At 36.8% G+C, this 14205-nt stretch overlaps 1 protein-coding gene across 1 annotated transcript in view; it reads left to right on the top strand.

Moving 5' to 3' along the window:
• Positions 1 to 2251: 2251 nt before the first annotated feature.
• Positions 2252 to 14205, top strand: part of SRFBP1 (serum response factor binding protein 1) — a 47546-nt gene continuing 35592 nt past the window's right edge. The window contains exons 1-2 of the mRNA XM_031061241.1: positions 2252 to 2366; positions 3308 to 3380. Coding sequence (XP_030917101.1) covers positions 2287 to 2366; positions 3308 to 3380 — 153 coding nt within the window. The 5' untranslated portion in view covers positions 2252 to 2286. The remainder of the gene's footprint in view (positions 2367 to 3307; positions 3381 to 14205) is intronic.

The following is a 14205-nucleotide window of genomic DNA, read 5'->3' as shown; positions in this document are numbered from 1 at the left end:
TGCTGTCATGTCTATACAGCCTTCACTGGCTGGCAGCAAAGGAGGCTGAAGTTTGGCTCTTGTAGGCCCTGGAAACATGCTGTGTGTGCATTAATATTTCTATTAAAAAATACCTGACAAAACGTTTTTGAGAGAAAGTTAAATATACTTCATGTTTGCATACACAGTAACTAATATGTAAAGTATGAGTTACTTAAATTCCAGTATGTTTCTAGCTTGTGGATGTTTTTAGTGGATGTTAAAAAAAATAGAGAATAAAAAATCCCAAACTCAAAACAACCTCCCCACCCCAGACATTCTAAGAAGGCATACCCAGTTTTCTTCTGACATTCCAAACATTCCATTGAATGTACCAGTATGTATGTATAGTATTGAAGAGGTGTTCAGACAGAAGCTGCAATTTTTCTTTCTTCCTTTAGGTACTACAGGGACCTATGATAATCTCATTCAATGTCTTATAAAAAAGAAATATCTGCATGCCTTGATGGCAAATGGTGATGGTATTGGTTTCTTTGCATGTTAAAGTCTCGAGCAGTGCTGCTGTGTAGCAGAAACTTGGCACTTGGCGCTTTTTGGCATGTGGTTTCTGCTGTTTACTGAAGCTTTTGTAGGTATATCTGTGTGTACAGTTACTTTTACTAGCGTAACTAAGATAAGTACTGACCTTCGCTGTTACGATTTTTGGAACAGGATACCACATTTAAGTCAGTTATTTTTATCCCAAAAACCTCCCTAACCTTTTTATTTCTCATGGTGCAAGTGACTAACACTCCCCCCGTACAAGTCCCCTCCCTTGCTTCCTAGAGGAGTACTGCTTCCCATGTTCTTTCACTTGCCTGGCAGAGGCAAGGCTGACAATCAGACATGCCTCTCTCTGGAAATTGTTTTGCTCTGATTCAGCCTTCAGTTAAGCTACTGGTGAATACCATTCAGGGCTTAACAACTTGATTCAATCAGTACTCTAAGCTGCAAACATAATCAGTTATGCAAAGTATGTGTTCTGCCTTCCTTTTGTTTGCTTGAGTATCACCATTATGGTCTGTGCACAGGGGTATATGTACTAGCTGACTCCCCATCACAGGTGGGAAGTACTGCTCTGTGAGCTTTGAACATTTTTCTGGTTTTTTTTTGTTCAAGCCTGATGTAGGTTTATAGTACTAATATTCTTGACCTAACTAGGTGTTGGAGTCATCATCGATCTGTCATTTTGATGTTATCGCTGAGAAATTAGAACTTTTTTTGAGAAAGAGGTGCCAACTTAATTTTGAAACTTACCTCACTGGATAAATTTAAGATAAATTTGCCTTTTGTCAGGAAGACTGATTTTTTGTTTGTTTGTTTTAGTATTTAATGTTATTTTAAGTTTACCTGTTAAATATAAAATTTTAATAGACATAGTAAGATATATATATATAATTAAGGGGGAAGTTGAGTTGTAAAAATAAAGGATCACTATTGACTCCTTGTATCTGAAATGTTCACCATTAGACAGCACCTGGGCTTAAGGTTTTCCATTATGGAACTTAATTGCAAAAGATTGGAAAGATTTCTTTGTTCATCCTATCTGTCTAATAATAATAATAATGAGAGTTCTTTCTTTGTTATTGGGGTGAGAATTAAGACCAAAATATCATTTGCCAAATTTTCTGTAAAACTGCTTGCTTTAAATTTGGGAACAGAGTAGTGGGTAGGATGGCAGGTTGAGACAGACTGTAGCAAGTTAGAAACCACTTGGACTTTTGTTTTCAACAAGAATGAATTCAAATATATAAAAAGAATTTAATATCCCAAATTCTGTTCCATAATAAATAGTGTTAATTTTTGAGAGTCTTTCCTTAATACTTGAAGATGTTTAATAATTAAAATGCTTTTATGTATTACGCGCCAGTAGACTTAATGTACTGCTGGTGTTTCTCTGGGACAAAAGTAAGCTAAGTGAAGGCAAAAGGTGAGACATTTCAAATCCCTAGCTCAGTCTAGCTCTAAGAATAATATTAAAGTATGGCTAGTTAGGAATGTCTTGTCTTCTGTTTAGACCTCAGACACATTTTTAGACTGTTGGTTATTCTTCCTCTGATGTTTATGGAAGCAGTTTGATTTTAATGGAAATCTGAATTAATTTGAAATGAGATTTGGTTAGCAGGGAAATGCACTCTATTTTTAAAATATTTCTCTTTGTTGAACTAATTTCTGAAATTTAAGTCAATGTAATGAATGTATTGTATATGGAACATAATCAAGGAAAACAATTTCTAATGTCTTCCATATTTCTCACAGGTTGTGAAGATGAGAAAAGATGTGAAGAAGGCCAGAGTCCTCACTATTCGCAGACTAACCAGACACATCGGGAAATTAAAATCTAAAAAGTCAGTTTTAAATAATAATGGGGTTTTGTGGTTTATAAATAAGACACTATTTTAATTGTTTTCAGAAAAATTGAAAAATGGGAGAAAAATGTACTACATTTAAAACTTGAGGCACTAAAACACATATTTGTCTTATTTTAACTTAATTTTAGACTAAAAATACAAACTAAAAGGAATTTCATAAAGCAGAATTGGGATTACTTTTTTAATGGGATTTAGTGTGTTGGAAGGTAATCTGAATCAGTTACAGAACCTTTTACAGCACATCTCAAGGTGTCAGATTTCATGTTTTAGATTATTCTGCTGTTGAATTTGAATTGCACCAAATTTTCTCACTGTAGTTGTCTTCAGCATTGTGTAGCAAAAAATACTTCATTTGTATAGATATACAGGTCATACTTGGTTTTTAGTAATTACTAATAATTAATTCTTATATGAACAGCTTAAACAATATATTGTAGATTATGTTTTTAGAGATTACTGGCCTGAAAAAAGCACGTATCTTAGAGATGGTGTGATACATCTCCTACTGTGTTCATAGTGTAAATTGAGCATACTCTCACAATTTTAGCAAGTTGTACAAAATAAGAAGCAAATCCAATGAACTTACACATTTAAATACTACAGATCTTAAAATAGAATTATATTTGAGACACTGATGTCACTTGTTCTCGATATGAAGTGTGGTTTTCTATTTTCTGATACTGTAATTTTTGTTTTTCACATTGTTCTGCTAAATCCTCAGTGTTTCCTCTGCTGTTCAGTTCAGCAAAAGCTTTAGGCTATGTTCAACTTTTGCTAAAATGTTCATTTGCCAATAAGGGATTGTGTTTATGCACCATCTCCTGATTTTTTTTGTTTTGCTACTTAGTATTGCCAGAGAGGAAACAAAGTTACTAAACTAAGATTTTTTTTTAAATAATTATAGACTTCACTTGCAGGGGTTCAGAAGACTTGAAATTAAAGAACCAAAAACGAGTTGAGAGATTAATAGAAGAAATCCATGCCATGAAGGTAATGTCATGTTTAGATAATTCAATATAATTCAATATTAGAGACAACTATTTTAAGTCTGTTTTCTGTGACAGCGTTACTGAAACTTTAAGTATTTTCAGAGTAAGCTTGAACATTAACACAGCTAGCAAATTGTGAGTATTTGCATTTGTCAAGGTGTTAAACAATTTGAGTCTTAAGCGTTCCAGGTCAAATATGAATTTGCTTAGCAATGTGTGGTGTTCGAAGTTTTTACTGTAACAGAGCACAGAAACTGAAGTTCTTGTGCCGGTCAGGAGTATGGGGGAGTATTTTGTGTCTGACAGTACGGTATCCTCATTGTCTGTCCTGCAAGCTCTAAATATCATGCCATTTGTATTTGGTTCTGTTAAATTTCAAATTGTAGCTGTAAGGGACTTGAGTCAGATCTTTTTTTAGCGTTCAGCCTTGCTGTTAATTGATACAGTGTTTGTATCTTATATGTTATGACATCAAGAAAATGCTTCAGAAATTTTATAACTTCATAATGATTTGTGCTAATCTCTCAATTTTAGTTGATACCACATAAAATTATATGTGGTGAAATGAGTTATAAATTCCAATCATAGGACTTGAGCACAAGTCATGTATAGGCTATGACAAATATTTTCTCACAATATGGCTGTTTTGATTATTTTCTTGACAAGTGTGGTTTATAACTGTAGTGATTATATCATTACACTACTATTTTGTGCTATTCTGGGAGCACACAGTATTTTTGTTTGTTTTTAACATTTCTCTCTTTCTTTTCTCACCTTGCAGAGATCTTAGTCTTCAAAAAAGGCTAATAGCAGGGAAGGCTTCATTGACCAATTTAGGTGTGCTTTGTGCCAAATTGATCAAGTAGAATCAGAGGGATCTTTAGCTTAATGCTTCTAGGAAGAGTCTTCATAAACCAGCAAAAGGGAAAAGAAAATGGGCAGCACTGCTCAATCACCATGACAGTAATATTGAGGCACTCTGCATTACTGACTTGCCATCAATCTTAAACTTGGTCTTGTATTTGCTTATTTTTCTCTCTCTGTTTTTGTTTTTGGTTTTTTTTTTTTTATAATTTGTTTACATTGTTTTTTAATGCCAAGTATGTGTGTCTCAGTTTCTAAGAGAATGATGAAGTGATCAGGTGTGCTAGAGCACTGAGCTCAGAAGCCCATGTTTTTTTGTGGGGCTTTTGTGTGTGTTCTTGAGAGGGTTTCACTGCAAGATTTGTTCTGCACACATTTACCAGGAGTCTTTGTTTTGTCCACATTGTGCTTTTCCTGCCAGGATTGGCTCATGCAGACATCTTAAAGCCTGCTTGCACTCAGGACTGTATTGGCCAAGTACATTCAAGTGTTGCTTCAGTTGGCATGAACATGTACAGGGCTTGTAAATGGTAGCTTTAAGAGTGGCTGTCAGGAGTGGAAAGACTTGTAGTCTAGAAAGCTGAAGGCAAGTTTTGCTCTGAAATAGTTTATAGAAAGGGAGGAGTCCTCAAAGTAAACAGTTGATACGGAAGAACTCTCCTGCTTCTTGAGTAGATGCACTTGATTATCTGTAAGTTGAAATTAGTAAATGCACTTGTTATCTGAAATTTTAAGTGCTGTAAGTTGACTTTATTGTTAAAAACAACGCACTGTTATATTAATATTTAATAGGAAAAAGGTTTGCTTACTTGGAGATTAAAATTTTAGACTTCAAAAATGCACAAGTTGACACTTACCAGCTTTACAGGATGTTTGTTTCTTAAATGAAAGAAAAACTCCTGTTTCTTATTAGTCATTACCTAAAAGGCACTAGTAGTTTACCTGTTTTTTCAACCACTGTTGATTTCTGTACTAACAGAGATTTTTAGAGTTGACATTGAAATATTCCTCATTCAGCATGGAAGAAGTAAAAAAGACAGCTTTCACGCAAACTAGTAATGTTATTTCAGGTGACTGGAAGATTTTATATTGGTGAAATCTCACTCCCAGCAGCCTTTTGTCTTAAGTTATTGATCGTAAGATACATAAAAACACATTCACATAACTCAAATTATGAATTTGAGAATTTTAAGGAAAAATTTGACACAACAGAAAGTGATCTATAAAGTTGCAGTTTAGAGCAACTAAGGTTTGAGTTATTCAAGATTATTTTAACAGTTTTAGTGTGTGGATCTCAAACACATGCTAGGGGAAATTCAAAATCCTTTCAAAATTGATGGATTGTGTGGTGGATATAGCAATTTTTTGTGTTCTGTTAACAGCAAGTAGTTGTCCATTAACTTCTCGTTATGTGTTTTATGTAAGAAAAAATGCCTCTTCTCTCTTAGAGGATGATTGGTCTTGAGGAACTGCAAACTGCAAAGAGCAGTTCAGTGGAAAAGAGAAAAAATCCAACAGCCAAAGTGGTTTGGAACCAGAAAATGAATGTTACACCAGAATCTGATAGTGTGTGTATTTTCAGGATAAAAGGTTTATTGAAGTGGTAACTTACAACTTCTGGAAATTCTTTATTGGTTGAAGGCCTGAAGGCTTTCTGTAGGTTGAAGAAAATAGCACAGTTTTTTTCCAAGTTCTTCCCAGTTGCCAAAGTCATGGTTTGACACTGGCTAAGCACCAGGCACCCAGGAGAAAAACTATTCACTCATATTCCTCTGCTACAATTGAGCATAGGAGGCAGAAAGAAAGACTCAAGGGCTCATGGGTTGAGATAAGGATTAGTAGAAAACATTCCAAGGGCAAAACAGGCTCAAAACTTTAAAAGGTACAAAGAAAAATTTGTTAACATAATTTAAAGAGGTTAATAAGAACTAAAATAAACCTTGAGAACATTTTCCTCCCTCCAGCCTCTCCTTCATTCACACTGACAGTACAGAGAGACAGGGTGTGGGAGTTTTGGTCAGTTTTTCATCTGAAATCTTTCTTCAGTTTGCTTAGGGAGAAGAGTCTCTTCTGCTATGCCATGGGGTCCTTCCCAGGGGAGACAGTTCTCTGTGAACTTTTCCAGCATGGTGCTAGTTTTGATGAGCAGCAGTCCTGCCCAGCCTCCTCTAATGTGAGTCCCTCCCCCAGGCAAAAGAGTTTTCCCAAACTACATGGTGTGAGTCATATTAGTTCATGGGTTATATGTAAGTCTTTGAAGGATAAGCTGCTCTAGTTTGGAAGCAAGGTTCCTTAATCTCTGGAAGCAAGGGTCTGCGCTCTCTGTTCCGGTTTCCTACTAGACTACAGCTTTTCAGCATGCACCTGCTCCAGCATGAACACCTTTTCTTACAGGCTGCAAATGGATCTCTGGATCCCCTATGCACTTCCTGAATTACCAGGAAACACTTTGTTGTATTATAGTCTTCACCACAGCTTGCAGAAAAATCTCGGCTCTGACATTTGGAGCACCTCCTCTCCCTCCTTCCATTCACTGCAGCCTTAGGGTTGCCATGTTGTTCTCCTCATGTGTCCTCACCTTTTCCTTTTCTCTGGCTTGGAAGAAAATTGTTGTCTGTAGGTTTGCTTGTTCTCAAGTTCTGTCAATTGAAAAGTTCTCACAGGGTTTTGCAGTGCTGAAAGGTTGATCTCACCTGGGCTCTGTATCAGGGAGTTCCTCATTATGCCCCTCGCTGTCAGACATGTGCACCCCGCTGGCAGTGTATGGGCTGTGCCATGATGCTGGCACCGTTTGGCACCACTCTTCATGTGAGGGGCCAAAAAGGAGAAGCCACTGCTGCCACCTCTGCCCTTGTGCCTGCAGCATGGCTGGCTAAAAGCAGCTAAGCACGCAGAGTTCACTGTGAACTGTGCTGAGATGCCGTGCTGTGTGGCCCCAGCAGCCGCTCATGGCGCTGGGATGGCCCTGGCACCTCTCCACCCTGTGGAAGAAGAGGAAGGACTGAGTGTGTTTTTTGCTTTCTTAAATATGTCACTGCAGAGGTGTTACCAACTTCTCTAATTGGGTCAACAATATGTCTGTCATTAGAGCCTTCAGGGATTGGCTTTTCTGGGCATAGTAGAAACTTTGTGGAGCTTCTCTCAAAGGATGCTTCTGTGGCTTTCCTCATCCCTACTAAAAGCCATTGTGTTAAACCAATGCACAAAGATGCCTCTTTCTAAACATCAGTCCTTTTTCTTCCATCATCAAGAACAGACCCAGACCTCCTTTCTCCTTATTATATATCCAAGAAAAAAAAAGCCACCTGAAGACTGTTGGCAGCAAAGTCTTTGGAAGGACTTTATGTGTTCTGATGACCTCAGAAAGCATTATTGGTGGATTCCGTTTTACAGGGAGTTGGGTTCAGTCTTAGGGAAGAAAGACTGAATATCTGCAACCTTGACACAGTTGTCCGTTTACTGAAGTTTTTAATACAATGGCTTAAGTTTCTCTTACTCAGAAAAAAAATCTAATGGTGTGAAATTCTAATCAGAGGCAATTCTTTGCCTTCTTAAGAACTGCGTTTCTCAGTTCAGCTGCCTGTAGACTCATAAATTTTTTGAGCCTGCAGCTCAGTGGGACTTCTCTGAATAAAACAGATTTGAACTTTCAGTTTCAAGATTTTAAATTCTCTTTCTAGATCTTTTCTGGATTTTAACGTTCTTTAACTTCTCTTTCTAGTTTGTATCTGTACTAACTACAGTCTGATACAATAGGAAGGACAAAACGCAATGCTGTTAATAACAGTTGTGTTACTAACTCTCAGGGATGCTGTTTTCCTGTCCTCAAGTAAATTCTGAGCAGAAGTGCTGACATAATATCACTTTAAACACACTGTTTCCTCGAAGTCAGATGGCATAAGATGCTTTCACTTTTTTAAATAGAGTGTCCATATCTTTTTTGAATATGCTCTACATAGTCACACATGCACAATTCTGCATATGTATTGAAAATCTATGAAGTGTTGGTGCTGGGCTGTGATAAAAACTTTTTGTTACTTGCATTTGCAAATAGTATATATTGTATTACTGTTAAAATGACATTTAAATATTTTATTCTCTATATTTTCATTGTTGGAACTAAAGAATAAAAAAATCTTAATCAGCAAAAACAATCAAAAGTGTCTTAGGCACAACAATCAGATGTAAACACTGTGAGAAATGAGAGCAGTTAAAATTCCAACTACATGGATGCAGGAACTGGGTTAATTGATTGCAGGAGTTCTCAAAGCTTTTGGAATAATACACTGGTTTTTGAGTTCTTCAGTTTTCATTTTTCCAAAACTGTATAAATATTTATTCCAAAATTCACAATAGATGGGGGAAAAGAATGGTGTGATCCTTTCTAGACTTCTATGAAATATAAAATAGTGTGTACTTACAGATAGTTCTTTACTTGTTTGTCAGGCTTGAGGATACTATCAATATGGATTAATTATCCATAGTAGAGTACTACTTTCCATATTTAAGAAACTGTTATTTTTTGAAAGTTTCTTGACACAAAAATAACAGATTGTCTAGTGATTTCTTAGCAATGTGTAGCTTACCTTGAGTTGTTGGAATTTCTTGCTGAGGAAGGATCTTAATATAATAGTTGTTTCTTTACCAGGTGTCTAGGTGTACTTTTGCCTTTATATTGCAACAAAAATCTTGTCATTATCTTGTCATTTTGCAACAAAAATCGTGTCATGATATAGCAAGATGTTGCTATATCATGTTTGGGGGATGCCCATTAAGAAAATATGGACAAAAGGCAATTTGCAGTGCTTAAAGGAAAAATGCTTTCCATTTGTCAGGAATGAGCAGCAGTTGGTTTCAGCCATATTCAAGTGTCTTGGAAAGATATGTTCTCTGTCCTGAAAATTATCACTGGAGAAACAGATTAGTTAATACAATGAGGGGTTTTAGTACACTTAAATCACAGTATTTATCACAGAATAATGAATTCAGTACAAGAGATACAGGAAAAATAATGCTTTACATTATTTTATTAGTTTTATATTCCAGCAAGATGTTAACAGAAGTAGACTTAAATATAAACTCCATTACTCTGGTTTTGAGAGCCAAATTATTTTATAAAAGTAGAACCTCAGTTTGAAGGTTATTTTCATACTCACTGTCCTTGGAACAACAGTCATTCGATTTCCTGAAAGTAATAGGTGTGGAATAGTGGTGAGGTTGAGGACAGGGCTGGGTAACTGATGATTTTTGTAGTAGGTCAGCTTTAGGAACTTGATAGGTGTTTCTTCTAGTATGGCCTTTTTGCATGGAATTTTTATATCCTAAAATACTAGTCTTTTTTGTAAATCCTTGTCATTTTCTTCTAGCAGTAGTGTGTTCTTTCTTTGTTAATGGTTTCATCTTCTGTAACCTGGCTTTCAGTTAACACCTCGCTGTAAAATTGTCTAAAGTCAGAGTGGAAACAAATGCAGTTTTTGCTTTTTCTTTCTCCTGGCATGTGTTTCCTACAGTCTTGCGTATTTTCTTTTAAAATAGATAGAAAACATTCATCCTAGTGTTGTAGAATCTTTAATCTTTACAAGTTTTTGTAAGAGTAATGGGAATTGCTTGAACTTCAGTGTAGTCAGCCTAGGAGCAGTTCTTCATGCTTCTCAATAAAAGGCAGAGGCACAGGTGGTTCAGCTTCCACCATGGTGTTGGCTAGATGCCACTTGTTGACAATTTCAGGGAAGGAAGAAGGGGTAGAACTTAGTTATTCAGCCCTCCTTCAGTGGAGCAGTCTGGAGATCCTTGCTTTGGTGCAGGTGTCTTTCTATCCATGGTGATGCATTCTTTGACAGTAATGCAGGAAGTGTGGGACTTTGAGTGGCAGATATATCCACGTGTGCATTGGTCAGACACAGATGTGTGAGGAGTCAGGCACTATTGGAAACACAAAAGTTTGCTGCTCGTGCTCTCAACAGCACATTCTGCTTTGCCAGTGGCAGTTCATGGCTGTTCTGGACAGGATATGCCTTACTAGGTAGTATTATTTTTGTTAAAAACTGTGTATTAGTTTAGTGGCTATCTAAAATTATGTTAAGGTTGAAGTAAAAGCTCTCCCAAGTAGGGAACACAATCTAAAGACCACTTAACATAATGGAGAAAAAGGTGGTGTGGATAAACAGTGTCCAAACACTGAATGAAACACAAAATCCACCAAAGGTGAAAGCAAGAACAGACAGCCTGTGATGAATGTAGAAGACACGGGGCTGATGATGTGCAGAGATGATGTTAGTAAATACGAAATTCTGATGGATTTTCAATTAATGAGAAATGTGAAGCTCTGCAGGAAAGGATTCTGTACGTACACTGCAGCAGAAGTAAGGCTAAAGGAAAATAAGAGTCCACAGCTCAGTGTGGAGCTATGGAAAAAGGTGAGCTATTTAATAATGGGTTTTTTTAAATTTATGAATAAGAGTGAGGAAGGAGTACCTCATCAGGAGCCTACATGTCTCCTCAATGTACCCACTTTAATTGTATATTCCTACTTACAGCCTTTTTTGATTCTCAAAACATTGAGAAGGAAGATTAGTATAATCACTGACTGAGTTCTGTTATTAATCTTTATAGCATTTCATACTCTTTTCACTGATACATTGCTTCCATTCATATTTATGCTAAAATGAGAAACTCCATACTTAATATTCTTAACTGTTTTCCTAAGCTAGTCTCGTGGTTGCTTCTCTTGCAGGGTCAAAATATGTTGAATGAGCAATCTCAACATGAGAATAGTGTAGAATATGATACTTTCTCTTTTTTTTTCCTAGATAGCTATTATAAAAGAATACTTAAAATTGTAAGAAAGACTGAAAGAAAAATTACTGTGGGATCTTGTAGTATACAGTTTTAATTTGAAGGAAGAAAGTAGCTGACAGCCATTCTTACTGTTTTATTACATTATGATAGCAGAAGTTCTTTGGCTTTTTTAGTATACTGAGATACTGTCCTGGATTACATAAAGAAAATAGGCTGCATGTCTTAAAAATAAAAGTTAGTAAAAACATCATCAGCTTAATTTTAAAAATTTGATTGTTGACAAGATACTTAAGTAGAAGCAGCTATTGTGGTTCTTTTCTCTTATGCATTAGATTCCTTGTTACAAAGTCAAAACAGATCACAAGGGCAGCTTTTTGTTGAATTTGAGACATCTTAAGGAAAATATTAGAGTACGTTCTAAGTGCAGGTTGTCAACTGACTTAAAAAATATGGCTTGCAGATGAAGCTTTTTCTAATGAAGTCTTGCATGAGGATTTTACTATCTCATTTTTTGTAAGGATGCAGAATAAGACATTTTCACTTTTTGAAAAAATAAGGCTTGCAGATGAGACTTCATCTCTTTTCTGAATTCTGTGTATTTTCATTGTTTATTTTAAAAAAGAGGCAACCTTTGCAATAATATTAAAAAAATGCAACTCGTATGCCTTTATGTGAAAATGAGTGACAGCAAAACAAACCACTTACTATTAATCAAAATAATGACAGAAATGTCAGCTTGTTTCTGCACTCATTTTGAAAATGTTTATGTGTATTCAAAATAGATTTTATTTTTGTACTTTTTTTGTACTTTTTACTTCTTTTGTGATCCCAACATGCATTTCACTTTACTTAACCAATTTGGACCTGTTCTTAAATGTCTCCGTAATTCGTGAGACCCTGAAAAAAGAACATTTCTGTAAGTACTGCATACTTTTGCTTTGTATTTTGATGATCCTATACTGAGGTATTGTAGTCATTTTGAGATCTCTGAGACAATTCTAGTTCTTTCTGTATACTAACTGGTCTTTGTACTTAATTTATTCTGGAGAAGTGAAGAATAATATCTGCAATCAACAGTGAATCTCCTTAGTATGGTGGATAAATACTAAACTGTCTGAATATCCTTAATCAACTGTTCTTTTTTGTCGTCTTTCTTCTGAAATGAGATCTTTTGAAGGGTTTGTAGTGGGAGGGGGAAAGAAATTGGAGGTTACTCTAAGTATCTTTATAGTCACTTGGAAATTAATTATTTCAAAATCGCAACTGCAGCTGCTATGACTATTCCGACTGATGCTTTTGTGTGTAAAATCTTATTTCCCCCATGGCTACCTCCTGCTTAAAAAAAAATGGAGTCTGTTGGGAACATAATGCTAATGTAAATATGACTTCAGTGCTGGTCAGATGTATTGGCACTTTTATTTAGGTGAGGATTTAGTGAACATATAGGTCAATGGTAAGAGGTAGAATAATGGTGCCTTTAGGAGATGAAAGTCATGCCTTGCAAATCAGTGTGAGGTCTTTGAAGGAGTAAATACATAGTACATATTGTTGGTTTAGTCTTTATATTGTTTCATATTATAAAAAAAAGCCATTGTCCAGCTTTCACCAAAGCCTCTAGTGGTTTTATGTGGTTTTAGTTTGTTGGGTTTTTTTTAAAGTTGCTCCTGAATATGAATTTTCTTCTTTTAGTCACAGAGTTAAGCATAGCAAGCGAAAGAGAAGAATAAATGCTTGGCTTTTGTAGTGTTGGAAAGCTAACAGTGGAGTTTTGTGCAGATAGTGCTGGAAATGATTCAGAAGAAGTGAATGAATGACAGAGCTTGATGATTCCAGAATTTTGAGGTAGTGAAGATACTAATACTTAAGACACTGCAGAACTGATCAGCTAGGCATCTAAATGACTGAAGAAATTCAATGGTAGTAAATGCTAAGTAGTACTTGTGGTGGTGGTGAGAATTTACATTTCTAGTACTTCATTTTTACTGGATTTAAAGAAATTGGGTTTTGGTGATACCACTAGGAGGTGGATATCAGAGTTACCATATATATCTATGAAAATACTAGATTGCTGTTCCTTGTCTTCAGACAGAAGACAGTCTGTTCCTATTAAAATTGTTTTACTGTATAGTGGATAAATCATCTTTGTGTATGGAAATCAACCAAATAAACTAGTAAAAGTATAAAGAAGAGTGTCAAGATTGATCATGTATGGCGCAGCATCTGCATAAGGTGTAACAAAATCAGAGGAGGATTCTCCAGGATATAAGGTGAACTACTGATGCTGGAGCTCTACAGAATTCATGTATTTGTCCTGGCTAGATCTTGTGTACCAGTGTTTTTCTGAGGTGGTTTTAACAGCCTGTTTGAAAATCTGCATGTATTAAAACCAAAACTTTTTTTTGTGTTTTGTTACGATCTCTTCTTTCCGCCTTTACTCCTTATCCTGGGCAAATCAGGTGACAGGTTTCTCTTGCTGAAGTTTCTCTTGCTGAAGATCTCTAGGAAAGGACAAAAACTAATTCATTTTATCCTCCGTGGAGCTTGAAGAAATGACTGGAGGAGGAGTAATTCTCCTGGAGACAGAGTAATTCTCCTGGAGACATCTCCTGGGAAAAGGAATGAAAACAAGAAGTTCTTTTTTTCCTGCACGGTGTCTAATCTTTGAACACGTATGCCCTCTGGAAGCAGACAGAGAAGTTGTGCATACGGGGTCTGTGTATTCACGTGCTTCTGCTTCACGCTGCATCTCTTCGGGTTCTTCTGTCCCCGCTATTTGTTTCTGTTTCAGTCTCGGATTTGAAACCTGACCGTAGCAGGTGGGGGGTTATTACATGGATGGCACCCATTTGTCAGTCACTATCTTCTTGCTGGGGAATGCTGTGAGCATCTAGTGCGGCCTTTCACTGGCTGCCTCGGTGGCGCCTTGCTGGCTCTCACCACTGCCGGGCAGGAGTGGGGGCGCTGCGCCAGGGGAGCCCCGCGCCCTCTCGTGGCTGGTGGTGCTGCCTTCCTGCCTGCCCGCCTTCCTGCCTGCCTTCTTGCCTGCCTGCCTTCTTGCCTGCCTGCCTTCCTTCCTGCCTGCCTTCCTTCCTGCCTTCCTGCCTTCCTTCCTGCCCGCCTTCCTTCCTGCCTGCCTTCCTTCCTGCCTGCCTTCCTTCCTGCCT

Source organism: Geospiza fortis, unplaced genomic scaffold, assembly GCF_000277835.1.
Source record: "Geospiza fortis unplaced genomic scaffold, GeoFor_1.0 scaffold44, whole genome shotgun sequence".
NCBI lineage: Eukaryota > Metazoa > Chordata > Aves > Passeriformes > Thraupidae > Geospiza > Geospiza fortis.
The sequence above is the reverse complement of the archived record's forward strand: the minus strand, read 5'-3'. Positions and strand labels throughout refer to the sequence as shown.